Here is a 27,094-nt window from a genome sequence, read left to right as displayed (position 1 = left end):
CTGGGGGTGAGTCCCCTGGGCACGTAATCTGGCCATGATCACTACGAGATTTAGATAGCTAAATAGCTGGTTAGACTAAGTTACCTAACATGACCAGCTGTTGATCAACTGGACATTTCTGACAGGTTAAAATTAGCTCTATAATGTCTGTAAGTGAATGACATAAGAGGAAAACTGCCCGTACACTACCAAATTTCGAAATTGCACTTTGCACGTTCTACTATTACAACTCTCAACTGCAGAAAGTTTTTAAAGCCTGACTGAGTTCCTAAAGTGTGTGTGTGCGCTGCATTCGGAAAGTATTCAGACCCCTTCACTTTTTCCACATTTTGTTATGTTACAGCCTTCTTTTAAAATTGATTAAATAAAAAAATGTCACTCATCATTCTACACACAATACCCCATAATGACAAAGCAAATACAGGTTTGCCTAGTTAAATAAAGGTTAAATGATTATCATATTTATTTTATATGGTGGTGGCAGCATCATACTGTGGGGATGTTTTTCAGCGACAGGGACTGAGAGACTAGTCACGATTGCGGGAAAGATGAACGGAGCAAAGTACAGAGATCTTTGAAAACCTGCTCCAGAGTGCTCAGGACCTCAGACTGGGGCAAAGGTTCACCGTCCAAAAGAACAACGACCCAGCCAAGACAGCGCAGGAGTGGCTTTGGGACAAGTCTCAATGTCTTCAAGTGGCCCAGCCAGAGCCCGAAATTGAACTCGATCAAACATCTCTGCAGAGACCTGAAAAAAGAGCTGTGCAGCGACCCCATCCAACCTGACAGAGCTTGAGAGGATCTGCAGAAGAATGTGAGAAACTCCACAAATACAGGTGTGCCAAGTTTGTAGAGTCATAACCTAGAAGACTTGCAGCTGTAATCGCTGCCAAAGGTGCTTCAACAAAGTACTGTGTAAAGGGTCTGAATACTTATGTAAATGTCATATTTTATTTTTTATACACTTGCAAAAACTTCTAATAACCTGTTTTTTTTTCTTTCATCGTGGTATTGTGTGTAGATTGATGAGGGAAAGAAAAAAACATTTAATCCATTTTCAAAATGTGGAGAAGTCTGAATACTTGCACTGTATACTGATACAATTTACATTGCATGTAGTAGTCCAACAGCACAAGGAATGAATTGTTTGAACACGTTCTTCTTAGGCCATGGGCATTCTGAAGCACTGGCCAGAGGGAAGCCTCTCCAACTGAGGCTGTAGCGGGTGGGAGGGAGGGGTCGCCAGTGACTTCTTTTTGGTTTCCTTGTGGAACAGACTGCTCAAATGGGAGATTACATACCACTGTCATATTGAACGTGTGGATGCTCTCCACCAAGCTGCTGTACACCCTCTCCAGAACATCCTGGCAAGCCCCAAACCACTTCAATTTCCTGATTTAAAAACAAGCTTTGGCTTGCTTTTAAAAATATGCAATCTGCTTTCTCTGTAAAACTCAGCTTGTTATCAATTTGTGTCCCTAGGTATTGGAAGCGCTTAATCACCTCCACTGATTGGTCGTTCAGAGAGAGTGGTTGGGACATTGGCAAGTTGTTGCCATTGATGATCAGCCCGTTTGTCTTTTCCACATTGATGTGGAGGGCACTTGACCGGCACAGCTTTTTAAGGTTCTTGGTCTGTTTAAAATAGCTGTCCCCATCTGACGTAGCATCTTTAAAAATGAGTCCTACCAGAGCCAAGTCATCCGCGTACTTGAAAAGGCTCACATTGTTTCCTTGGATCTTTGTCTCATTAGTGTAGATAGAGAACAACAACGGTGAAAGGACACACCCTGGGGCGCCCCTGTGTTCAGGGTCAGTTCATCAGAGAGTGCCCCATTCATGAGGACCCTCTGTGGGTGGTCAGTTGGTCATTGATCCGGGCCTTCTGAGTGGCACAGTGGTCTAAGGTACTGCATCGCCGTGCTTCACGGTTGGGATGGTGTTCTTCGGCTTGCAAGCCTCCCCCTTTTTCCTCGAAACATAGCGATGGTCATTATGGCCAAACAGTTCTATTTTTGTTTCATCAGACCAGAGGACATTTCTCCAAAAAGTACAATCTTTGTCCCCATGTGCAGTTACAAACCGTAGTCTGGCTTTTTTATGGCGGTTTTGGAGCATTGGCTTCTTCCTTGCTGAGCGGCCTTTCAGGTTATGTCGAAATAGGACTCGTTTTACTGTGGATATAGATGATACATTTGTACCTGTATCCTCGAGCATCTTCACAAGGTCCTTTGCTGTTGTTCTGGGATTGATTTGCACTTTTTGCACCAAAGTACGTTCATCTCTAGGAGACAGAACGCGTCTCCTTCCTGAGCTGTATGACGGCTGCTTGGTCCCATGGTGTTTATACTTGCGTACTGTTTGTACAGATGAACGTGGTACCTTCATGCATTTGGAAATTGCTCCCAGGGATGAACCAGACTTGTGGAGGTCTACAATTCTTTTTCTGAGGTCTTGGCTGATTTCTTTTGATTTTCCCATGATGTTAAGCAAAGAGGCACTGAGTTTGAAGGTAGGCCTTGAAATGCATCCACAGGTCTGTCTGTAGTCTGTCTGTAAACAATTGTTGGAAAAATTACTTGTCATGCCCAAAGTTGATGTCTTAACCGACTTGCCAAAACTATAGTTTGTTAACAAGAAATGTGTCAAGTGGTTGAAAAACGAGTTTTAATCACTCCAACCTAAGTATATGTAAACTTCCGACTTGAACTGTATATCGCAAAATTTTATTTTGTTTTGTCTAACAATTCAAACAATTCACACAGGTGATCTCAGGGCCATTACGTCATGGCTTAAGGCTGTAACGTAACAAAATGTAAAAAAAGTGAAGGTCTGAATACTTTCCGAATGCACTGATATAAATAAATATTTTCCAAATATGCCCACTCTTCCTGGTTCTGCCATCCATCAGACTAGAGACTGACACATCGACACGACTCATATCCAAATCTGCAGGCTTCTATCAAAATGAATGGAAAAGATGGGCACCATCCAGCCATGTACAGTACCTGTCAAAAGTCTACTCAGTCAAGGGTTCTTTATTTTACTATTTTCTACATTGTAGAATAATAGTGAAGACATCAACTATGGGTGGCTACTTTGAAGAATCTTAAATATAAAATCTATTTTGATTTGTTTAACACTGTTTTGGTTACTACATGATTCCATGTGTTATTTCATAGTTGTGAATTCTTCACTATTATTCTACAATGTAGAAAATAGTAAAACAAATAATAATAATAATAATACACCTTGAATGAGTGTCAACTTTTGACTGGTACTGTATATGTATAGTGTGTGTGTGTGTGTGTATGTATATATATATATATATATACAGTGCCTTCAGAAAGTGTTCATACCCCTTGATTTATTCCACATTATGTTAGTCTGAATTCAAAATGGATTAAATTGTTTTTTGTTCTCATACATCTACACACAATACCCAATAATGACAAAGTAAGAACGTTTTTTTTTCTTCTAGACAATCATTTCCAGGTCTTGCCATAGATTTAAATCAAAACTGTAACTTTGACTCTCAGGAACATTCACCTTCTTCTTGGTAAGCAACTCTAGTGTAGATATGGCCTTGTTTTAGGTTATTGTCCTGCTGACAGATGAATTCATCTCTGTCTGGTGGAACGACTGAACCAGGTTTTCCTCTAGGATTTTGCCTATGCTTAGCTCCAATCCAATTATTTTTTGTATCCTGTTAAACTCCTAAGTCCTTAACGATTACAAGCATACCCATAGCATGATGTAGACACCACTATGCTTGAAAATATGGAGAGTGGTACTCAGTAATGTATTGGATTTGCCCCAAACAACACTTTGTATTCGGGACAAAAAGTGAATTGCTTTTTTTGCTGTATTTATTTAGTGCCTTGTTGCAAACTTGCGTGTTTTTGATTATATATATTTTTTATTCTGTACAAGATTCCTCCTTTTCACTCTGTCATTTAGGTTAGTATTGTGGAGTATCTACAATGTTGTTGATCCATCCTCAGTTTTCTCCTATCATAGCCGTTAAACTCAAAATAAATTAAAGTCACCATTGACCTCATGGTGAAATCCCTGTGTTTTGAAATACATTTGCTCGACTGAGGGACCTTGCAGATAATTGTATGTGTGGGGTACAGAGATGAGGTAGTCATTCAAAAATCATGTTAAACACTATTTTTGCACACAGTCATGCAACTTATTATGTAACTTGTTAAGTACATGTTTGCTCCTAAACTTATTTAGGCTTCCCATAACAAAGGAGTTTAATACTTATTTACTCAATACATTGTTTTTCATTTTTTATTCGTTTGTAAAAATGGCTAAAAACATAATTCCGCTTTGATATTATGGGGTTTTGTGTGTAGGCACAAAATCTCAATTTAAATTCAGGTTGTAACACCACAAAATGTGAAAAAAGTCAAGGGATGTGAATTCTTTCTGAAAGCGCTGTATATATTTATTTTAAGCTGGGACCGGCGGTCCATATTGACCCCGTTCTGGGTCTGGTCCGCATGTTCAGTATGGCTGTTCTAGTGAGTGAGTGTTGCAGTGAGTTCATTGTCAGCCATCTGTTTGTTTAAGCCCTCTCTGCGGTCTTCAAACCAAATCTCCAGTCATAATAAAATGCTCCTACCCAATCTTTCAAAGAGGGATTTCCAAGAAGCATTATGACCCTGCAAATTGGTTTCATGCTGAAAATGATCTCACTCACATGGGAGATGTTGTGATTTTTGTGGGAACTAGTCAGGAGAGCAAGTTGAGTCAGATAAGGAGAGCATCTCTTAGCTTCCTGCAGTCTCTAATTTACTGCTTCTGTCTGACTGTAATCTGGGCCTGGCCCACCAGATGGGTTTGATTTGAGTATATACTGTATAGTGTGTGTGTGTGTGTGTGTGTGTATAGGCCTATTTGCTTGCACATACATTTTCTAATTTCCATGCAGCTATATTTATCGGGGGCTGCGTCCAGGTTTTTATGATTGTTTTCAGCGGTGTGTGTGTGTGTGTGTGTGTGTGTGTTTGCTGTGGGTGTCTGGTCAGTGATTAACTGCAGGTAGAGCTCTCTATCCCCACTGTATATCTGCCTGTTCTCAGAAAAGGCTTACTTAAACAGGCCCATATGCTGAAAAATGCCTACATCATCCACCCAGAGCGAAGATCATATACCCAGGTTGTAGCCTGGCACCCAGCAGCCAGCTGTGTGAATGTGTTTGTGACTTTGCGTGCCTCTGTACCTGCTCAGTGATGGACTGCAAGTAGAGCTGTCTTTATCACAGTTTGTATATCTGGCCAGCATTAGCTCGGCCATACGCCCAGAAAGCCATAGTTACGCCCAGAAATCAACCCATACTCTTAGGGCTCAGTTTAATTCTCCAGAACGCACTCCATATGCTCAGACACGCATGCAAGCAGTAGGTTATAGCCAGTCCAGCTGTCCCAGAGGCACTCAGAGGAATGTGTGATCTCACTGCTTCAGTCTTTCCTGCCAGGTATGAACCCACTATAGCACAGCCGGCCCATTAGCCAGACCGTTTACTCATTCGCCAAGCATTTAGGGAATTAGATGCACCATTGGCCACCGCATTGCTAATTTTGCGTTTTTCTGACAATTAGAGATGTGAAATGTCTGCCCGGCCTACTGTGAGTTTAGCTTCTGTCTAATTCAGAAATTACAGTACCAGCACTGCTTCCAACTAACTCCACATGCTGTGATAATTGGACCCAATTATTGTGTTTTTCTCATTTAACGTGAACCACCCCTCCTGGCACTACTTGGTACATACCGTCTGAGGTGAGCGTGCCCTGCGGTGGCGGCGGATTGAGTGCAAATGGGGAGGCAGTGGGGGAGTCCATGCGTGACCCCCGTGGGAAGGCTCGGTTGGTATGGTCCCTCTGTATCTCGTTGGTAAAGCGGCTGTTGACAGGGATACTCTCTGGCACCACCTGGACCAGCGGGGGGACCACAGGTAGCTCACTATGCCCCAGGGTCCGCAGACACTGCTCCTCCAGCGCAGCGATCAGCACCGACTGGTTGTTCACCAACCCTGCCATCAATGCGAAACGCCCCTCCAGCTCCTGGTGGCAGAAAGAGAAGGTAACAAAAGGCCACAAATCACTTCATTTAGTTATAGAATATCTAAATATCATCAAACTATATCAAATTATTGTTTGCTGGTCTTTTTAAAGCTTCTGTATTATGGCACTGTTGATTTTCTTCTAACACGCTTCGTTTGATTTGATTTATACATGAAAGTAGCATTAAGCACATTGCTTTCTAGTTCCATTTGATGTTCTAACCTTGTAGCGTGAGGCCAGCCTCAGCATCTCTGAGGTGACGTTGAGAACCCGGGTCTCCAGCTGGGCCAGCTCCAGAGAGTTGTCCCTCTTCCTGATGATCTCGTGCAGCAGCTGCATGTAAAGCTGGGTCACCCTGGAGTTCATGTTCCTGCTCTCTTTCCTCAGCAGCTTCATCTCATTCACCATGTTGCCGTCCACGTCCACCACCAGCTGCAGGGTCTCAATCTCCCGTCTCTGCTTGGACAGCACCTCTCTCACGTCAGCTATGTCGATCCGCGTCACACGCTCCTTGTCCGGCTCTGGGCCCGTGGCGCTGGCACAGATGGGGCCTGATGATGGACGTTAGAATCATTCAAAGTCACGAAACAAGACCGGACCAAAAAGTAAATGACTGTCTTCACAGAAGACAAAACACTGACCTGTGATCTTCTGCTCGGGAATGAGGAAGGTGTAGGAGCACTTCTTGACATCATCAGCAGGAGCTCGTTTGGCCCTGAGCATGGGATGGTCCCTGGGCTGGTCCCTGGTCTCTCTGGCCTGTCTGGAACCTCTGCACTGGCTCAGCCCCCAGAGAGAGAGGCAGAGCAGGCCACACAGGCTCCACGACACCCCCCGTCTCACCCCGACCACACCCTGCATGGCGTTCTTCTACTGGCTAGCTGGATGCCTCCTGGACTTCCTCTAGGCTTCCCTTCAATGGATGACGAAACAGGAGTTTATGTGAAGAAGTAGTTAACTTTTCCCAACAATGAGACATGCAATTGTTGACAACAAAATACCAGGTGTGCTAGTCCTGTATATTATATCCCTAAAAAGGAAAATAGTTTTGCGGCAGATTCATTCATAACAAAGCAAGACGTGTAGGGCACTGGTAGCTACTAACATACAGAGGGTAGCGTCACAGATTTTCTTAACCCAGAGGCGCAACATTGCAAGACTTCCGGGAACATTTGCGAAGCAGACCAGGCCAGAGTTTGGTGTTTGAGAAGTGAAACATTCTTCCTTAGTTGTTCATTTTCTTAATCTAAAAGGCACAACCTCGATTCTAATAAGTAGTTGAAAATGTTATTACTCCAACCTCGAGAAAGTGAGAAACTGACACATTTTCATCCAAAAAGAACTTCTATCGAAGGAGTGGCTTTGATTTTGACGGCCTGCACATGCTCAGTTCGGCACGAGACGACCGTTAGACCTGATGTGTTTCTGCGCATGAGCTTAGCTAGCCAACGTCGCCATAACATCGCCTACAAATGTGATCAGCGATTTCTATTGGAGTAGCAGTTTCTGCTTATCTTCATACACTGCAACCAAAGACGGTAAAGTATGTTGCCAGCATTGAACAATTAAATAGCATGTTTACAGCTAATAATAACTAGCAAACATTCTTTGTCAGAAGTAGTAGTCGAGCTCACCAATAATGGGCATTTACAGTAGCCAGTTTACAACTCAAACACCAGGAAAGTTTCCCTCTTGGGGAAGGGTAGAAATGAGGTGATTGCCTTGCTGGAAATGGAGTAATAGAAAATGTCAATTATCTCCAAGGCAGTGGATTAGTCATGCGGAAGAATAATTCTCAGTAACAGACGCTTGAGCACCAGAGCCAAACGTTTAGTTTGGAACAATACAAAGACAAACAGCGATTGTGTAATCTGATGGTCTAGGAAGTTTACAACCAAGCAGCAGAAGGGCTAGCTGGTGTCCCAGGGAGCTGGGAAACAAATTGCTGTCCAGTCATTCTGCAGGAGTAGGTCTGGATGTCTGTTCTATCAGAGCTGCCATAGCCTATGCAGTCTCCAGAAAGAGCTAACATCCGGTTTTCAGGGATACAGTATTTTCAGTTTTCCCTGAAAAACGGAAGTGTGAACTTCGCTCAGGTGTCTTTCTACACCTTTTACGTTATGTTAGCTGCCATTGAAACCAGCATTTAGCTCCTGTTCTATTGGTTTTCATATCACATTTCTTTTGTTGAGCCAATCTTAGTCATATTAGCAACTCATCCTAGTTGTTGTGTCTTTACTCACCTAATGCATATGGGTCCCGTAAATTTCTCAAATGGTCGCTGAATGAAAATCTTTCTGGTCATGTTGTCTGGCGCCACATTTTACTAACGGAAACCCAGACACGCAGGCAGGCACGCACGCACGCAGGCACGCACGCACGCACGCAGGCAGGCACGCACGCAGACACGCACGCAGGCAGACACGCACGCAGGCAGACACGCACGCAGACACGCACGCAGGCACGCACGCAGACACGCACGCACGCAGACGCACACAGGTATGCTAAGTAGAAAATGTTATTTACCTCTGGAGGTGTCTGCTAAGGCTCTAAATTAAAATGTTTCATTGGTAGCACTTAGTTAGGAGCACCACATGAAATTTAGGAGCAACCATAAATAATGTAATTGATTGAGATACAGCCTATATTGGGCACCTGTTGTGCCCTAGAACCTAATATCTAATGCTGTAAATACATTATAATAAACTAAAGGCAAAAATGCTGATACGAATACCTGACTTTGTAATTTCAATGACATTTGTGGAACTAACAAATCTGCACTCACTTGGTTCTCTAGGGCACTCGGAAACAAAGGTACAGCGAAGCCTTATCATTACAACAATACTGTTTTCATTGTAGCACAGTGCTCCCAAATAAAATTCCTGGTCGAACAGCAAAATATTTACTTGCATATATGCTACCATGTTGGTCACACTTTAGAGCCCTGCTCTGATTCCTGTAACCTCTCTCTGACCCCTACTGTTGTGTTTGTCTCTCTGCAGGTGCCTGCCATGTCTGCTTCTCATCACCACCTCTATCTCTCTCCCACACACACACTCTACCTAAACGCTGCTCCACTTTACACCCTGACTTTTCACTGCCTAAAACCCCCACCCTTAAACTGACACCCTGTGTGGCTCCTGTAATGCCGTTGTTGCTCCTCAGGACTTGAGTCAACTCTGTCAGTTAGATTAGTAGTGTGGATACTGGGAGCCAGTGTGCCAGAGTGTGTGTGTGTGTGCTAGCCGAGCCAATACGCTGTGAAAAGGGTGTAGTCTGTTCTTCATTTCTCTGGCTGTGTGTTAATTTGACAGCAGACACCCTTGACAACGTAACCAGGTCCTCTATCCTCACTGACCTGTTAATGGCTTTAACAGCTCCTTCGAGCTCTGTCTCCACACACAGACACACTGCTCTCCTGAAGGCAGTTACTTTAGCAGCTCCTTCATCCATGTCCATACTGCTCCATTATCAGGCTCCCTTTGAGACAAACAAACTAATGCACACTGAACAGCAGACATACCTACCACTGTCATTACATTATTTATTTCTCTCTGACTCTCTCCCGCTCTATCTTTCTATGTACACCACAGCAGTAGAGCATTCTGACCAGACCTGTAAGTGGCCTGTACTCTGTGTCAGTACACTGTGTCTTAACGCCTCGTGAAGGCCTACAGGAAGAGCACGTCTGTAGCAGGGGGGCAGAATGTAGATGGGTTAGGTCCCAAATGGCAACCTATTCCCTATTTAGTGCACACATTTTGACCAGGGCGCATAGGGCTCTAGGGTGGCCATTTGGGACACAGCCAGAGACTGGTGGAGGTTGGAGAGGTTAGTGTAGAGAGAAGATGAAGAAGAGACGTGTCTCTTTCAGTTAGACATCAAAGCCAGATGAAAGCAGACCAACCAGAGCCGACTAAACCAAAACAACTCCGACCTGCACAGAACACCCAGAGCCTCATGGGGGGAGGGGGGAGGCAGGCAAACAGGTAAAAGCTGACTGTTAGATGGAGAGTTGGAACTGGAGAAAGTGGGTCATACACTTCTCATCTCCCTGGCTGTCTCTCCATAAAGGGGAAGGGGGATAACTAGTCAGTTGTACAACTGGATGCCTTCAACTGAAATGTCTTCTGCATTTGACCCAACACCTCTGAAGCAGGACTACACCTCAACAACCACTTATACAGTGGGGCAAAAAAGTATTTAGTCAGCCACCAATTGTGCAAGTTCTCCCACTTAAAAAGATGAGAGGCCTGTAATTTTCATCATGGGTACACATCAACTATGACAGACAAAATGAGAAAAGAAAATCCAGAAAATCACATTGTAGGATTGTTAATGAATTTATTTGCAAATTATGGTGGAAAATAAGTATTTGGTCAATAACAAAAGTTTCTCAATACTTTGTTATATACCCTTTATTGGCAATGACACAGGTCAAATGTTTTCTGTAAGTCTTCACAAGGTTTTCTCACACTGTTGCTGGTATTTTGGCCCATTCCTCCATGCAGATCTCCTCTAGAGCAGTGATGTTTTGGGGCTGTCGCTGGGCAACACGGACTTTCAACTCCCTCCAAAGATTTTCTATGGGGTTGAGATCTGGAGACTGGCTAGGCCACTCCTTCGTTGCCCGGGCGGTGTGTTTGGGATCATTGTCATGCTGAAAGACCCAGCCACGTTTCATCTTCAATGCCCTTGCTGATGGAAGGAGGTTTTCACTCAAAATCTCACGATACATGGCCCCATTCATTCTTTCCTTTACACGGATCAGTCGTCCTGGTCCCTTTGCAGAAAAACAGCCCCAAAGCATGATGTTTCCACCCCCATGCTTCACAGTAGGTATGGTGTTCTTTGGATGCAACTCAGCATTCTTTGTCCTCCAAACACGACGAGTTGAGTTTTTACCAAAAAGTTCTATTTTGGTTTCATCTGACCATATGACATTCTCCCAATCCTCTTCTGGATCATCCAAATGCTCTCTAGCAAACTTCAGACGGGCCTGGACATGTACTGGCTTAAGCAGGGGCACACGTCTGGCACTGCAGGATTTGAGTCCCTGGCGGCGTAGTGTGTTACTGATGGTAGGCTTTGTTACTTTGGTCCCAGCTCTCTGCAGGTCATTCACTAAGTCCCCCTGTGTGGTTCTGGGATTTTTGCTCACCGTTCTTGTGATCATTTTGACCCCACGGGGTGAGATCTTGCGTGGAGCCCCAGATCAAGGGAGATTATCAGTGGTCTTGTATGTCTTCCATTTCCTAATAATTGCTCCCACCGTTGATTTCTTCAAACCAAGCTGCTTACCTATTGCAGATTCAGTCTTCCCAGCCTGGTGCAGGTCTACAATTTTGTTTCTGGTGTCCTTTTGACAGCTCTTTGGTCTTGGCCATAGTGGAGTTTGGAGTGTGACTGTTTGAGGTTGTGGACAGGTGTCTTTTATACTGATAAGTTCAAACAGGTGCCATTAATACAGGTAACGAGTGGAGGACAGAGGAGCCTCTTAACCTCTTACATCTAGACATTCCGCTAGCGGAACACCTGCTCCAATATCCAATGATAGGCGTGGCGCGAATTACAAATTCCTCAAAAATACAAAAACTTCAATTTTTCAAACATATGACTATTTCACAGCATTTTAAAGACAAGACTCTCCTTTATCTAACCACACTGTCCGATTTCAAAAAGGCTTTACAGCGAAAGCAAAACATTAGATTATGTCAGCAGAGTACCAAGCCAGAAATAATCAGACACCCATTTTTCAAGCTAGCATATAATGTCACAAAAACCCAGAAGACAGCTAAATGCAGCACTAACCTTTGATGATCTTCATCAGATGACACACCTAGGACATTATGTTATACAATACATGCATGTTTTGTTCAATCAAGTTCATATTTATATCAAAAAACAGCTTTTTACAATTGCATGTGACGTTCAGAACTAGCATACCCCCCGCAAACTTCCGGGGAATTTGCTAACAATTTACTAAATTACTCACGATAAACGTTCACAAAAAGCATAACAATTATTTTAAGAATTATAGATACAGACCTCTATGCACTCGATATGTCCGATTTTAAAATAGCTTTTTGGTGAAAGCACATTTTGCAATATTCTAAGTACATAGCCCAGCCATCACGGGCTAGCTATTTAGACACCCGGCAAGTTTAGCACTCACCAATATCAGATTTACTATTATAAAAGTTTGATTACCTTTTGTTGTCTTCGTCAGAATGCACTCCCAGGACTGCTACTTCAATAACAAATGTTGGTTTGGTCCAAAATAATCCATCGTTATATCCGAATAGCGGCGTTTTGTTCGTGCGTCCCAGACACTATCCGAAATGGTAAATCAGGGTCGCGCGCATGGCGCAATTCGTGACAAAAAAATTCTAAATATTCCATTACCGTACTTCGAAGCATGTCAACCGTTGTTTAAAATCAATTTTTATGCAATTTATCTCGTAAAAAGCGATAATATTCCGACCGGGAATCTCCTTTTCGGCAAACAGAGGAAAAATCACAAAGACGGGGCGGCCAGGGCACGCGCCTAAGCCCACAGTCCCTTGATCGGCCACTTGAGAAAGGCGATAATGTGTTTCAGCCTGGGGCTGGGATGACGACATTCTGTTTTTTCCCGGGCTCTGAGCGCCCATGGAAGACGTAGGAAGTGTCACGTTAGAGCAGAGATCCTTTGTAAAAGATAGAGATGGCAAAGAAGTTCAAGAAATGGTCAGACAGGCCACTTCCTGTAAAGGGATCTCTCAGGTTTTGACCTGCCATTTGAGTTCTGTTATACTCACAGACACCATTCAAACAGTTTTAGAAACTTTAGGGTGTTTTCTATCCAAAGCCAATAATTATATGCATATTCTAGTTACTGGGCAGGAGTAGTAACCAGATTAAATCGGGTACGTTTTTTATCCAGCCGTGAAAATACTGCCCCCTAGCCATAACAGGTTAAAGAAGTTGTTACAGGTCTGTGAGAGCCAGAAATCTTGCTTGTTTGTAGGTGACCAAATACTTATTTTCCACCATAATTTGCAAATAAATTCATAAAAAATCCTACAATGTGATTTTCTGGATTTTTTTCCCTCATTTTGTCTGTCATAGTTGACGTGTACCTATGATGAAAATTACAGGCCTCATCTTTTTAAGTGGGAGAACTTGCACAATTGGTGGCTGACTAAGTACTTTTTTGCCCCACTGTAGTACTGATGCAACACTGTTCTACATCTTTCTTCTGGCTTTCTCCCCCTTTGTCCCTGACCGGTCTGCTCCTCCCTCACTCTATGGGTCAGTATTGAGGCTGTAGTAGTTAATGGGTGGTGACAGTAGTGAGGGGAGATGAACAGACCTTAGAAAAGCGCAAAACACAGCCAGTTAGAAATCACAACCTTTCCTTTTCTCCCCCTTCTCAACTTGTTAGAAGCCTTTTCTTTTTCCTTCAACCTCTCTAAATTCAATAAAAAGAAGTGTTTTTGGCTCCTGGTCCACAGCCAATGGCTCACGTATCCCCCTAACAGATGTCGCAGCGTCTAACCCCAGCCAAAGGAAAACTAGCCTTAGGAGTGTGATGGTGTGCGTGTGCATCCACGTGTGTGTGTGTGTGTGTTGTAACTGTGCCTTCGTGTTCTGGAACTGCCCTGGCCTGTCTCCCTCTTCCCAGTCTTACACGATGGAAACAGGGTGACCTCCGTCACTTTCCGCTGGCTGCTCACCTTACTAAAGGTTATTAATAGGCAGCTGACCTATGACTTTGGCCTGAAACCTCGGTCTCGCTCTTAGCCATATGCTCCCATTCACGTACACACACATGGACTGTTAATGGAGCATTCACGGGACAAGAGACACTATCTTACATCTCTCCCTTTCTCTCTGTTACAGTATTACTGTATAAATGATTGCCTCAGCCCAGGGCCAATATAGGGCTACAGCCCAGGATTCAATAGCCCCCTCTACCCAGCTACCTCATCTATACTAGACAAATTACCACCCACTCCTCAACCTCCTGTGACTGCCACTGTGTTACATGCTCCATGGCAGGCAGCTCTAGTATCAGTTTCCTGCCTCATTAGCCCTTCTAGTCTTGTTTTAGCTATGTGGCTAGTGTGGCTCTTAACAGGACTGTGGGTTGGTGTTCTGGGAGTTTTGTGGCTTTGGATCTTAGAGATTTCTGCCGTGATGTAGTAAGCTGTTCACTGGCGTGCCAACCCTGCCAGCTCCAGCAACCAATCACCCTAGACACGGGCCCAGCCCCACCCTGTGCTCTGAGTAGGGTTGCGAAATTCCGAGAAAGTTAAATAAATTCCCTGTTTTTTTTTCTAAAATTCCGGTTGGAGAATTCCCAGAATCAGAAGGGAATAACCAGAAAATCTGGAATCCTTTGACCAGGATTTCTGGAAAACCAGGGAATTTATTGAAAGTTCCCGGAATTTTGCAACCCTAGCTCTGAGCCCCCCACTCAACACCTCTACCTCCTCTCCCCTTGGCATCTGATCTCCCACATTCCAGGGCTGTGTTGTGGTGGTCGAACATTTTGGGTCCAGTGCCAGATCGGCTGCAAAATATTTTTATGATGGCCGGAGGCAAAGTCATTAATATTGATCAGTTATGTTGAGTGATTGATTGAACCGCCTTGGGTGTGTGACTGCACTGCGGAGCCGTCTGTTTAAGCTTGCTAATCTGCATGAGCAGTAAGCACTGAACAACTTGGGAAACCCAGGTTCAGCTTAATTATTTGTGAAATTAATGAAAGCCTCACCAGCTAGCTACCAATCTATTTAGTTTCACTGTCCACTATTGTTATTTTTACCTTTCCACAAACTGTCTGTTGCTTGATATGAGTAAGTTAACCCAAATGTTTCACGATTAGTTGGCTACATTTCAGTAATTTAGCTATCCTCCTAAATGCGGTGGTCAGTGGATAAACAACCTAGGAGTTGAACATATTTTAGTGAAAACCAACTAGTAGCCAGTTGTTGTCCATGGTGGAATAATATCTAACCAGCTGGCTCCTGAAGCCCATGTGACTTGTCTGTGCTCCCTAGTATAAACACGGTTTATCTAACGTTAGCTAGCTAGCATTAACTGAGCTTTTATAAGAAAATACTAGTTAACAAACCCTCCTCGGCGACAAAATCGTTGGGTTAATATTAGATAGCTATGTCTTTTTAATTTTAAGATAACTGTCATTGAAGTTGGTGTTTACTACTGGTTTTTAGATCTGAGGGGAGAGATTGTACGCCATTGTTTTGGTTAGGGCTCAGAGTGATGTCACACACCCAAGAAGGCACAACCAATCACCTGACGGATAATAATGACTTTGCCTCCGGCTATCCTACGAAAGGAAATTTCGCAGACTGGCTGTGAGTAGAGAAGGGATTAGGGTGAAACCACACCACACAGTGCGTATATCTGTGGTAAGTGAAATCACAGCAGCCTCAGCCAGAGGAAATGACAGGAGCTGCTTTAGCCACTCACTCTAAAAATCATGAATGAGAAGGATTGTTTAAAGATCTGCAGTCCTCACTGCTGCTACCAACAGGATCAGCCTTCTGGCTCTTACCACACTATTCTCACAGGGTTTATAGACCAGGGTTAAAGTTGATTATAAACTGGGTGGTTCGAGCCCTGAATGCTGATTTGGCTGATAGCTGTGGTATATCAGACCGTATACCATTGGACAAAACATTTTATTTTTACTGCTCTAATTACGTTTGTAACCAGTTTATAAAGGCAATAAGGCACATCAGGGGTTTGTGGTATATGAGTAAAGGGCTGTGTTCAGGTACTCCGCGTTACGTCGTGCCTAAGAACAGCCCTTAGCCGTGGTATATTGTCCATTTACCACACCACCTCGGGCCTATTGCTTAACCAGAGGTTAAACTGGCAAATATATCACATGGCGCCAGAGCCATATATAGAGATTTATTCAACTGGTGGGTCTAATCCTGATTGCTGATTGGTTAAAACCGCATTCTAGCCAGTGTCTATTCCACAAGTTACCACCGGCTAAATCTAATGTTAAAATGCCTATTTACTCTGTTCCGTCTGACTGCGCAATCCACTGTCTCATCAGCCCAGCCAGGCAATTTATTATTTAGTTTTCAACAACGGTGATTTGTGTAAACATTGCTGTGTGTCTCTACGACATTTGCAACAATATTTAAATTCGATCTCCAGCTCTCCCATCGTAATGAACGTGTCGGGATGAGACACAGGTAGGCAGCTTTTCTCAGCCTGTCGAAATCATGAATCAGCATAATTTTTTGTTTGTGTATATACAAAGCACTATCAATAGAAAACAGGTAAAATTAAGCGTGCAGCTAGTTTGCAGTCTTTCCAGCTTCAGTTTTAAGTGATTGTGTTAGCTGTGTGCTGCTACCTCTGAACAACAGTGTTCTTACGAGAGAGCACATTTTCTATGCCATGCTAAATCGTGCCTCATTAGCTTATTGTTATGGATGTATCAAAAATAAATGTCACTAGAAAACAGCTTAAACAAATGTAAATGGAGCTATTGTTGTTATTTTGGCTGCACTGTTTGACGTGCCTCTTAGTCGGCTAGCTAGCAAGTAAGGGATAAGAACGTTGCCAGCCGGTATGGCAATGGAACATTTCAAACGAATGACTGGGTCGCGTCCAAAAAGACTGAACGTCTGGGTCGCGTCTCTGGCAACCGAACCGATGGAACGAACGACCAGCTGGCTTGGGTAGCAACCTTAGATTTGTGTCAGGACTATATCTTGTGGAAGGATGAAATAGTATGAATAAATTAATCAAAATAAAGTTTTTAATGAAAATATGTCAATCATTATTTGAATATGCACGTTTTTCTTTTGGTTTGGTTGCCAGAGACGCGACTCAGTCGTTCAGACTTTCTGTTCTGCCTCTATGGATGCGACCCAGTCGTTCATTCTAAAAGTTCCATTGCCATGCTGGGTGGCAACGTTCTTCTCCCTTGGTTGCTAGCTAACAATACCTGTGCCAATATATCCTCCAAACACCGGCTTCTCAGGCATTATCACTTAAATAACATATTTATATACAGTACCATTCAAAAGTTTGGACACACCTACTCATTCAAGGGTTTTAATTTATTTGTACTATTTTCTACATTGTAGAATAATAGCGAAGACATCAAAACCATGAAATAACACACATGGAATCATGTAGTAATCAAAAAAGTGTAAACAAATCAAACTATATATTTTATATTTGAGATTCTTCAAAGTTGCCACCCTTTGCCTTGACAGCTTTGCACACTCTTGGCATTCTCTCAACCAGCTTAGTGAAGTAGTCACCTGGAATGCATTTTAATTAACAGGTGTGCCTTGTTAAAAGTTAATTTATGGAATTTCTTTCCTTCTTAATGCGTTTGAGCCTATCAGTTGTTGTGACAAGGTAGGGGTGGTATACAGAAGATAGCCCTATTTGGTAAAAGACCAAGTCCATATTATGGCAAGAGCAGCTCAAATTAGCAAAGAGAAATGACAGTCCATTAGTTAGGACACTGTGGTTGGATTAACGAGAAGTTTATCTTTCATATGGTGTATAATACTTGTATGTTTTGAGAAATTTGAATTATGAGATTTTTGTTGTTTTGAATTTGGCGCCCTGCTATTTCACTGGCTGTTGGCAAGTGGGCATCCCACGGCTAGCGTCCCACATACCCCAGAGAGGTTAACTCTCAGAAACTTGGTTTTGGGTCTGCCAGACCTCTTCCTGTCCAGAGTTTCATCCAGTTTCAAAGTGACTTTTGTTGGTGTAGGAAACTGTACTCACTGACACCTTGGCTTTCTTTGCAATTTCTCTAAAGACCTACACTTTTAAGGGTTATAATGGTCTGTCTGTCTTCCTTTGTTAATTGCCTTTTTCTCACCATTATGATAGCAATATACTACTTCCTGCATTACAATACTGTCCAAATAATGCTTAAAAGGGTGTAGTAACAGTCTGTACCAACACTGCTTTTATGCAGACAGAGGGTTTTTAAGTAATCAACAAAAGTTGGGACACCTGTAGGAATTGTTAGCATCAACTTTCTAGGCTTAATTTACTTCCATTGCTGCAGAACAGCTGTAAGTTGTTAACCCATTACTTGTTTCCTGAAAAAGGCCTGTTTTTATAACAATTTTGCCTAAGAACACAGCCATGAATTGTCATGTAATTGTCAATAAAAGCCTTTGACACTCATGAAATGCTTATACTTCAGTATTCCATAGTAACATCTGACAAAAATATCTAAAGACACTGAGGCAGCAGACTTTGTGAAAATTTGTGTCATTGCCAAAACTTTTGGCCACGACTGTACATTGCTTTTCAGTATTTGGTAACATAAATTTTATATATATATATATATATATATATATATATATATATATATATATATATATATACACACACACACACAGTTGAAGTCGGAAGTTTACATGCACTTAGGTTGGAATAATTAAAACTCGTTTTTCAAACACTCCACACATTTCTTTTTAACAAACTATAGTTTTGGCAAGTCAGGTAGGACATCTACTTTGTGCATGACACAAGTAATTTTTCCAACAATTGTTTACAGACCGATTATTTCACTGTATCACAATTCCAGTGGGTCAGAAGTTTACATACACTAAGTTGACTGTGCCTTTTAACAGCTTGGGAAATTCCAGAAAATGATGTCATGGCTTTAGAAGCTTCTGATAGGCTAATTGACATCATTTGAGTCAATTGGAGGTGTACCTGTGGATGTATTTCAAGGCCTACCTTCAAACTCAGTGCCTCTTTGTTTGACATCATGGGAAAATCAAAAGAAATCGGCCAAGACCTCAGTGAAAAAAATTGTAGACCTTCACAAGTCTGGTTCATCCTTGGGAGCAATTTCCAAACGCCTGAAGGAACCAAAATCATCTATACAAAATATGGTACGCAAGTATAAACACCATGGGACCACGTAGCCGTCAAACCGCTCAAGAAGGAGACGTGTTCTGTCTCCTAGAGATGAACGTACTTTGGTGCGAAAAGTGCAAATCAATTCCAGAACAACAGCAAAGGACCTTGTGAAGATGCTGGAGGAAACCGGTACAAAAGTATCTATATCCACAGTAAAACGAGTCATATATCGACATAACCTGAAAGACCGCTCAGCAAGGAAGAAGCCACTGCTCCAAAACCACCATAAAAAAGCCAGACTACGATTTGCAACTGCACATGGGGACAAAGACCGTACTTTTTGGAGAAATGTCCTCCGGTCTGATGAAACAAAAATAGAACTGTTCGGCCATGTATGTTTGGAGGGGAAAAGGGGATCGCTTGCAAGCTGAAGAACACCATCCCAGCTGTGAAGAACGGGGGTGACAGCGTCGGTGTGCTTTTCTGCAGGTAGGACTGGTGCACTTCACAAAGTAGATGGCATCATGAGGAAAGAAAATTATGTGGATATATTGAAGCAACATCTCAAGACATCAGTCTTGAAGTTAAAGCTTGGTCGCAAATGGGTCTTCCAAATGGACAATGACCCCAAGCATACTTCCAAAGTTGTGGCAAAATGGCTTAAGGACAACAAAGTCAAGGTATTTGTGTGGCCATCACAAAGCCCTGACCTCAATCCTATAGAAGATTTGTGGGCAGAGCTGAAAAAGCGTGTGCGAGCAAGGAGGCCTACAAACCTGACTCAGTTACACCAGCTCTGTCAGGTAGAATGGGCCAAAATTCACCCAACTTATTGTGGGAAGCTTGTGGAAGGCTACCCAAAACATTTGACCCAAGTTAAACAATTTAAAGGCAATACACTCAATTAGTACTTGGTAGCATGTAAACTTTTGACCCACTGGGAATGTGATGAAAGAAATAAAAGCTGAAATCATTCTTTCTACTATTATTCTGACATTTCACATTCTTAAAATAAAGTGGTGATCCTGACTGACCTAAGACGGGGAATTTTTACTTGGATTAAATGTCAGGAATTGTGAACAACGGATTTTAAATGTATTTGGCTAAGGTGTATGTAAACTTCCGACTTAAACTGTGTGTGTGTGTGTGTGTTAATTACCTCTGGCAGTTTAACACTTTATACCATTTCAGGTTATTCACTGGACTTGAGCTGCTTAAATTTCAATAAAAAAAATAGAAAAATGGGGGTGTTCTAAAACTTTTGACCGGTAGTGTATGCTTAGCACTTGTTGGCTGCTTTTCCTTCACTCTGCGGTCCAACTCATCCCAAACCATCTCAATTGGGTTGAGGTTGGGTAATTGTGGAGGCCAGGTCATCCGATGCAGCACTCCATCACTCTCCTTCTTGGTCAAATATTCCTTTCACAGCCTGGCGGTGTGTTTTGGGTCGTTGTCCTGTTGAAAAACAAATGGGATGGCATATTGCTGCAGAATGCTGTGGGAGCCATGCTGGTTAAGTGTGCCTTGAATTCTAAATAAATCACAGACCGTGTCACCAGAAAAGCACCATCACACCACCTCCATGCTTCACGGTGGGAACCACACATGTGGCAGTCATCTGTTCACCTACTCTACGTCTCACAAAGACACGTCGGTTGGAACCAAAAATCTCAAATTTGGACTCATCCGACCAAAGGATTTCCACCGGTCTAATGTCCATTGCTCGTGTTTCTTGGCCCAAGCAAGTCTCTTCTTATTGGTGTCGTTTCGTAGTGGTTGCTTTGCAGCAATTCGACTATGAAGGCCTGATTCACGCAGTCTCCTCTGAACAGTTGATGTTGATGTGTCTGTTAATTGAACTCTGTGAAGCATTTCACTCTAACATCCTCTGCAGCAGAGGTAACTCTGGGTCTTCCTTTCCTGTGGCGTTTCTCAAAAGAGACAGTTTCATTATAGCTCTTGATGGTTTTTGCGACTGAACTTTTCCAGATTGTTTTAAAGTAATGATGGACTGTCATTTCTCTTTGCTTATTTGAGCTGTTCTTGCCATAATATGGACTTAGTCTTTTACCAAATAGGGTTATCTTCTGTATACCACCCCTACCTTGTCACAACATAACTGATAGGTTCAAACACATTAAGAAGGAACGAAATTCCACAAATGAACTTTTAACAAGGCACACCTGTTTATTAAAATGCATTCCAGGTGACTACCTCACTAAGCTGTTTGAGAGTGCCAAGCGTGTGCAAAGCTGTCAAGGCAAAGGGTGGCTACTTAGAAGAATCTCAAATATAAAATATATACATGATTCCATGTGTGTTATTTCATAGTTTTGATGTCTTCACTATTATTCTACAATGTAAAAAATAGTACAAATAAAGAAAAACCCTTTAATGAGTAGATATGTCAGAACTTTTGAATGGTACTGTATATGGCTGGATGGTGTCTCTCTTTTCCATTCATTTTTATTGAAGCCTGCAGATTTGGATACGGGTCGTGCCTATGTGTCAGTCTCTAGTCTGATGGATGGCAGAACCAGGAAGAGAAGGGGCATATTAAAAAAATATTGATTTATATTTTTATAGCCAATGTATTTCCCAGCCTCGCGGCTCCAGCTTCCAACATCCCGTCTGGCCTTCAGCCTTTCCCTTTCTGCTCCCCCCCCAAAATAAACACACAACAGATACTCTACATCACTAGAAATAACAGCAGGAGGAGGAAAAAATATAGGGATCAGAAGAGGAGGACAGGATGCTTTAGAAGCACAGCTGTAAAAAAACTCTACTACAAACTTGATCCTGTCAAGATCCTACTGTTCACACACGGTCTCATAAAAACACAGCCCTTCCCAAACACAAATATGATCCGCTCTCTCGCTCGGTCTCGTTTGCGCTCTCACTCTCACGCCCCTGAAACATGTTAGCAATTAATCAGAGCAGGCAACAACCCAGGCAACCTCCACATGCTAGACACCCTGTCATACTAACTGATAGAACCAGCGATGAAGGAGGAGATGTGGAGGACGGGGGTAAGTGAGATTATAGAGGAGGGGGGGAGAGAATGAGGGGTAGAGAGGGAGAAAATGTCCTTGTGAAATAGTCCGTCTAAACTCTAATTGGTCCTGGAGCCGGTCTGTAGGATAAAACAGAGGGAAGTAGGGAAAAAGAGGAAGGGAGCCACAAGGACATGTGTCTGGGCCTTTGGTTTGATCTCCCAAACCCAAAAAGCCTTCTTACAGAGATTTCTTCCACAGCCCTACACCACACTGGAGTCGAAATGTTTTGGTTCTTCCACTGCGTTTAAACGGGAACCCTAGACGAGTTTCAGGTCAGAAGTCAAATGTGGGGTTCGCAGAGTAGTAGGGTGTGGTCCCACTCTGCCTTCACCCCCACACCATAATCAATTACTCTTTGTGAGGCATAAGCCCTAGTAGGTCGGTCTCTCTCTCTCACTCACACACACACACACACACACACACACACACACACACACACACACACCCAAGCTCCTTTGTGGGCTTTTCCGTGTTTGTGTATACGTCGTTGAGTGCTGACTGCTGTGTCTAGGGTTAGCTTGGGTTCATACAAGGCCTACTTACTCTCTCCATCACACACACTCACTCTCAAGATAACAAGGTGTGTGTGTGTGACCCTCCAGTACCTATAGGGTGGATAATGCAGTGTGTTTTATGTTGGAGCGGAACTGTTAATCCTCTGGTGTTGTTATTTTTACTGCTCTGTCAGTCACCATGCTACTAAAAACCTCTGCACATATGTTACCTATTAGACACACACACAGTGTCCTCTGACTCTTGGTTGTGTGTGTGCCTGTGTCTTGCCTCCCGCTGTCCTCTCCCTTCTCGCTCCCTCTTTCCTTTCCTACCAGAGTAGTTTTGACTCATCGCTGTCTGATTCATCCATAACACATAACAGATCCATGTATGAGCTCGGTATATACCTCTTCATCTCTTATATCCTCTGTTCTTTCCATTGGTGCAGGTAACGGCTGACTTAAATGAATGTAGAGTTTTTATTTGCTTAATAAAGTGTGGATTACTCCCTGTGACAGGCAGGCTCAGTGGAGCGTTGTGTGTTTTGTAGCTGTGGTATTGTGGTCAGAGCGAGAGCTGCTAACTGTGTTTGTGGACTGACACCACGGTGTGTGTTTTGAGTTTCTCAGGAATCCCATATGAATAGACCCTACTCCTCAAATGTCTTAAGTTTGAAATCGTCTCCAAACCTGGATGTCCAGTCAATGTGTGTTGCTGGGAAGCACGGGGTCTTCTCTGATGACACTTGACTGGGAAAGTCCCTCTCCCCTCCTCCCCCTCCCTCCCTGTCGCTCTGTCTGTCAGATGATTTAGGGCCGTGATTTGCTCTTTGTTTTATCGCTTGTTGAAAAACACTCGTCCTCACGAAACATTTTCAGAACATTTAGTCCTGCCCTCATGTTTGCTTTAGCTGTTGTTAATACTGCCTATGTGAACTCTGTGGCTGTGTGCGCATGCGTTTGTACGCGAGTTCCCTATCTCCAGTCGTACAGCATTAACAGATGTGCATCCTCAGTGAGCGGGGAGAGTTTTCCATGGATCTCACTGACAGAGTAGAGCATGTATAAGTGAAAGCAGTTTAACATAATTGTGAGTGGCAATATGAGCGCTAGCAGACTGATGCTGTTAGTGTCATGGTGAGGTTTAGAGATGCTGCATGACCCTGGTGGATGTTTGGATGCAGGGTAGCGTTGACTGCAGCAGGACATGGTCAGAGTACAATTACATTCTATTATCAGGGTTGTTTTTCTTCAAACAAGACGCCATGAATGGGACTTTCTATTCACTCAGAAACAACCCCAGGCACTCTTGATGAAGCCACAAAATCCAAGTGGGTACGTTTGTGTCATCTAGCCTCATTAGGTTGTGACTTATTTACATAACCCTAATCTATCCTGGTTAATTTAACAACCATTTCTCATTCTGCACTACCAGCCCTAGGACAGGCAGAGCGGGTATTAGGAAACCAAAGCTTAGAGAAATAAACAGGACCATGGGTCTCTCTCTCCTCTCTTCCTCCCTCTCCTCTTGAATAATAGAGTTATGGAAACAGTCCAGCTCAACAGGGAGTTACTCCAGTGAAAGACATGCACTTTATTTAACTAGTGGTTGTTTGAAAGGTAAAGTTTCAGTAGCCCGGTAAAGAGCCCAGCAGCAGTGAATGGACATTTACAGTGAAGCAGGCTACCTGTTGCTGAGCACCTGTGTGGCTAGCTCCCTTCTCTCCTGAAGTCCAACTCAAATCTTGAGTGACGTCCGAATACAGCCTGTCTGTCGCAGCCTCTTTGTCAGAGGTGTCCCTCTTACTCCCACTGTACACTATGTACAACCAGCCTCACAGTAAAGCTGTTCAGATCTAGATCCCAGTCCTCTGGTGAAGCGGAGTGTTGATAAACTTTCTGACTCTTTTGCAGACAGAAAATAACTGCCTCACAGAACATCCTAACCTCTCCTGCAGAGCTCTCCCAGCTGCTCACATAGCTACACAATAGAGAGGGTGGGGGGGAGACAAACTCTGAGACATGCAGCTGCTTACCTTTGTGTGTTTGTTTGTGAGAGAGTGTGTCCTGCAGATGTATGTCTGTGTCGTTAGTCAGGCAGTGCTCAGAGAGCCTCGTGCTCCGGTTCAGTCCCCTCCTCAAGCTCTGCTCATGTGCATATCTCCCATCTCACACAGGGGCTCATCTCTGGCTCTCTCACCCACTCTACTCCCTCTGTCCTGGGATCTCAACCGGTCCCCCTCCTAGAGAGCCCGAGTCCAGAGGCCTTCTGTCTGCAGCCTGCTGCCCAGCAAAGTCTCCTCTCTGTGGGCTCAGTGAGGCTGGGGTTAGGGGTTAGAGCTGGAGCTCTGTCTGGAGCCTGTCTGGAGCCTGGCTGAACTAGCGGCTACTTCAACACACTGAGCTCCGACGCCTGGTGCCTCAAGGTTTTCACAAAGGATTGGATGGAGACTGAAGGGAGGGAGGAAGAGGGTGTGGAAGAGGGAGGCTGTTTTTCCCCTCCATTTCTCCCTTCGTCTTTTTTAGAACGTGCCAGCCCACCTCTGATGTCATTGGTCTGAAAAAGAGAGGGGGTGTCAGAAGAACCTCCTCCTTAAGTTTCACATCCTCCAGCCCTCCTGCCCTGCTTTTTTAAGGAAAGAAAGAGAAAAAAAGCAGTTGCAGAAACTTTCAACAAAATCTGTTTGAACTCACACAAGGAGGGTTTGGTTGGGGGTAAGGACAACACGCACACATTCCCTTTAATGCACCATATATTCAAGTCCACGTCTGCCCCTGTAACCCCCATCCTATTAGTAACCCTCAATTACCAGACAGCAGCTTCTCTCTGGCTAACTCCTCTGCTTAGACTCCTTCTGTGTGCAAGTCCATAAGACTCCCTCCATCCCTCTCCTCTCTTCCCAGGCTGTAGTGTATGTTCATGCTGTGCCACAGTTATACCGGTGTGGTGTACGGTTTACTGCATCTTCCTTTAAGGCCAATCCACGCTGTGCATCAGATTCAGTCTTTTACCATTATTACATGTCACGCTGTGAGATGTTACCAAATGAAGACATTGATATCAACCTGGCCAGATTGTATAATTTGCTTCAGGTTTGTCATCACATTCTGCGATTGGCTTGCGATGCTACGTCAGCCAACGTAGGCTATGTCAACTGCAGTGGTGCATTTGATCTGCGCATGTACCAGCAGTGTAAGCAAAGTGAGTTTGTAAAAAACTGAAAGTATACATCTTAGAAGTAGTTTTCACATACAAACAATACTTTCTGCAATAAACATTTCAGAACAACTATGGCTGAATTATTATCCTTACACTTTCAAAAATACTAGTTGACTAAGACATGGGAGAGATACATTTTGGCAAAGAGATTTATTTATAGACTAATACAAATCAGTAGCGGATTTAGGTACGGGTGTCATGGGAAGCCACCCAGGGCGGCATCTTGCCGGGGTGGCACGGGGGGGTTCGCCCAGGGCGCCATACAAGCTAGAACTGCCACATACACTTGAAACAAACATCCAAACTGAGTGAAGAACAGAAATCTCAACTAGCAAGCAAGTCGCAGCAATGAAGAACACGAAGGGGGGAGGGATTCTGGCAGGGGGGAGATTTTCAGCACAACGCCGGCCGTGTTCCTGTTGGTCAGTCACCGGGATCGGCTTGTAACACCAACCACAGTACACGATAAAGGCAAAACATTTTGCCAGAACTTTGTCGGAGCCTACGACCGCACGTAGTGGTACTTCATCGTCAGAACTAGACCCTGTCAGACTGAACAAGCCAAGACGTCTGGCAATCGTTTACAACATGGAAATTTGGTTCTGCCACGGCAAAATTGTGGCAAGACAGCCAAATAAAATCGTACAGTTTGTGCAGGCCTTTAGACACTGTAATATACATAGCTGTGTGGTGTGTGTGTGTCACACTGATTTGTAGAGAGATGGGAAGGAGAGACCCTCTTCTCCCCTCTCCCTCCCTCTCTCACCTTTCCATCCCCTCCTCTCCCTCTCCCCAACCATGTGCGATGTCCGAGAGAGAGAGCCGATGATTTGCATGTTTTGGAGAAAGGGATTTTTCTGGTTGCCAGACCGGTTGATAATATCCCACTAGATGGGGAGTTCTCTTCATGTCAGACACACTTCCAGATAGAACACTGGAATGAGAAGAGGGGGATCAGGGGAGAGGAAAGGAAAGGAGGATATATAGATAGATGGATAGATATGAGATATCACAGGTTGGAGTCATTAAAACTCATTAAAACTCATTTTTCAACCACTCCACAAATTTCTTGTTAACAAACTATAGTTCTGGCAAGTCGGTTAGGACATCTACTTTGTGCATGACACAAGTCATTTTTCCAACAATTGTTTACAGACAGATTATTTCACGTATAATTCACTGTATCACAATTCCAGAAGTTTACTTACACTAAGTTGACTGTGCCTTTTAAACAGCTTGGCAAATTCCAGAAAATGTCATGGCTTTAGAAGCTTCTGATAGGCTATTGACATCATTTGAGTCAATTGGAGGTGTACCTGTGGATGTATTTCAAGGCCTACCTTAAAACTCGGTGCCTCTGTGCTTGAC

The 27,094-nt window shown here is 43.5% G+C and overlaps 2 protein-coding genes across 9 annotated transcripts in view; one reads left to right on the top strand and one right to left on the bottom strand.

Moving 5' to 3' along the window:
* The window catches only part of LOC106584284 (angiopoietin-related protein 1), a 35,506-nt gene extending 10,535 nt beyond the window's left edge, over positions 1–24,971 (bottom strand). Inside the window, exons 1-4 of the mRNA XM_014169355.2 lie at positions 24,543–24,971; positions 6,716–6,987; positions 6,297–6,625; positions 5,783–6,074 (exon numbers count right to left, since the gene is read on the bottom strand). Of these exons, the coding sequence (XP_014024830.1) occupies positions 5,783–6,074; positions 6,297–6,625; positions 6,716–6,935 (841 nt within the window). The 5' untranslated portion in view covers positions 6,936–6,987; positions 24,543–24,971. The remainder of the gene's footprint in view (positions 1–5,782; positions 6,075–6,296; positions 6,626–6,715; positions 6,988–24,542) is intronic.
* LOC106584283 (ras-specific guanine nucleotide-releasing factor RalGPS2) overlaps positions 1–27,094 on the top strand; it is a 158,425-nt gene that overhangs the window by 99,853 nt on the left and 31,478 nt on the right. The window lies entirely within an intron of this gene.

The sequence above is a fragment of the Salmo salar genome, chromosome ssa23, assembly GCF_905237065.1.
Source record: "Salmo salar chromosome ssa23, Ssal_v3.1, whole genome shotgun sequence".
NCBI classification, from domain to species: Eukaryota; Metazoa; Chordata; class Actinopteri; order Salmoniformes; family Salmonidae; genus Salmo; species Salmo salar.
This window is presented reverse-complemented; position numbering and strand designations above follow the sequence as displayed.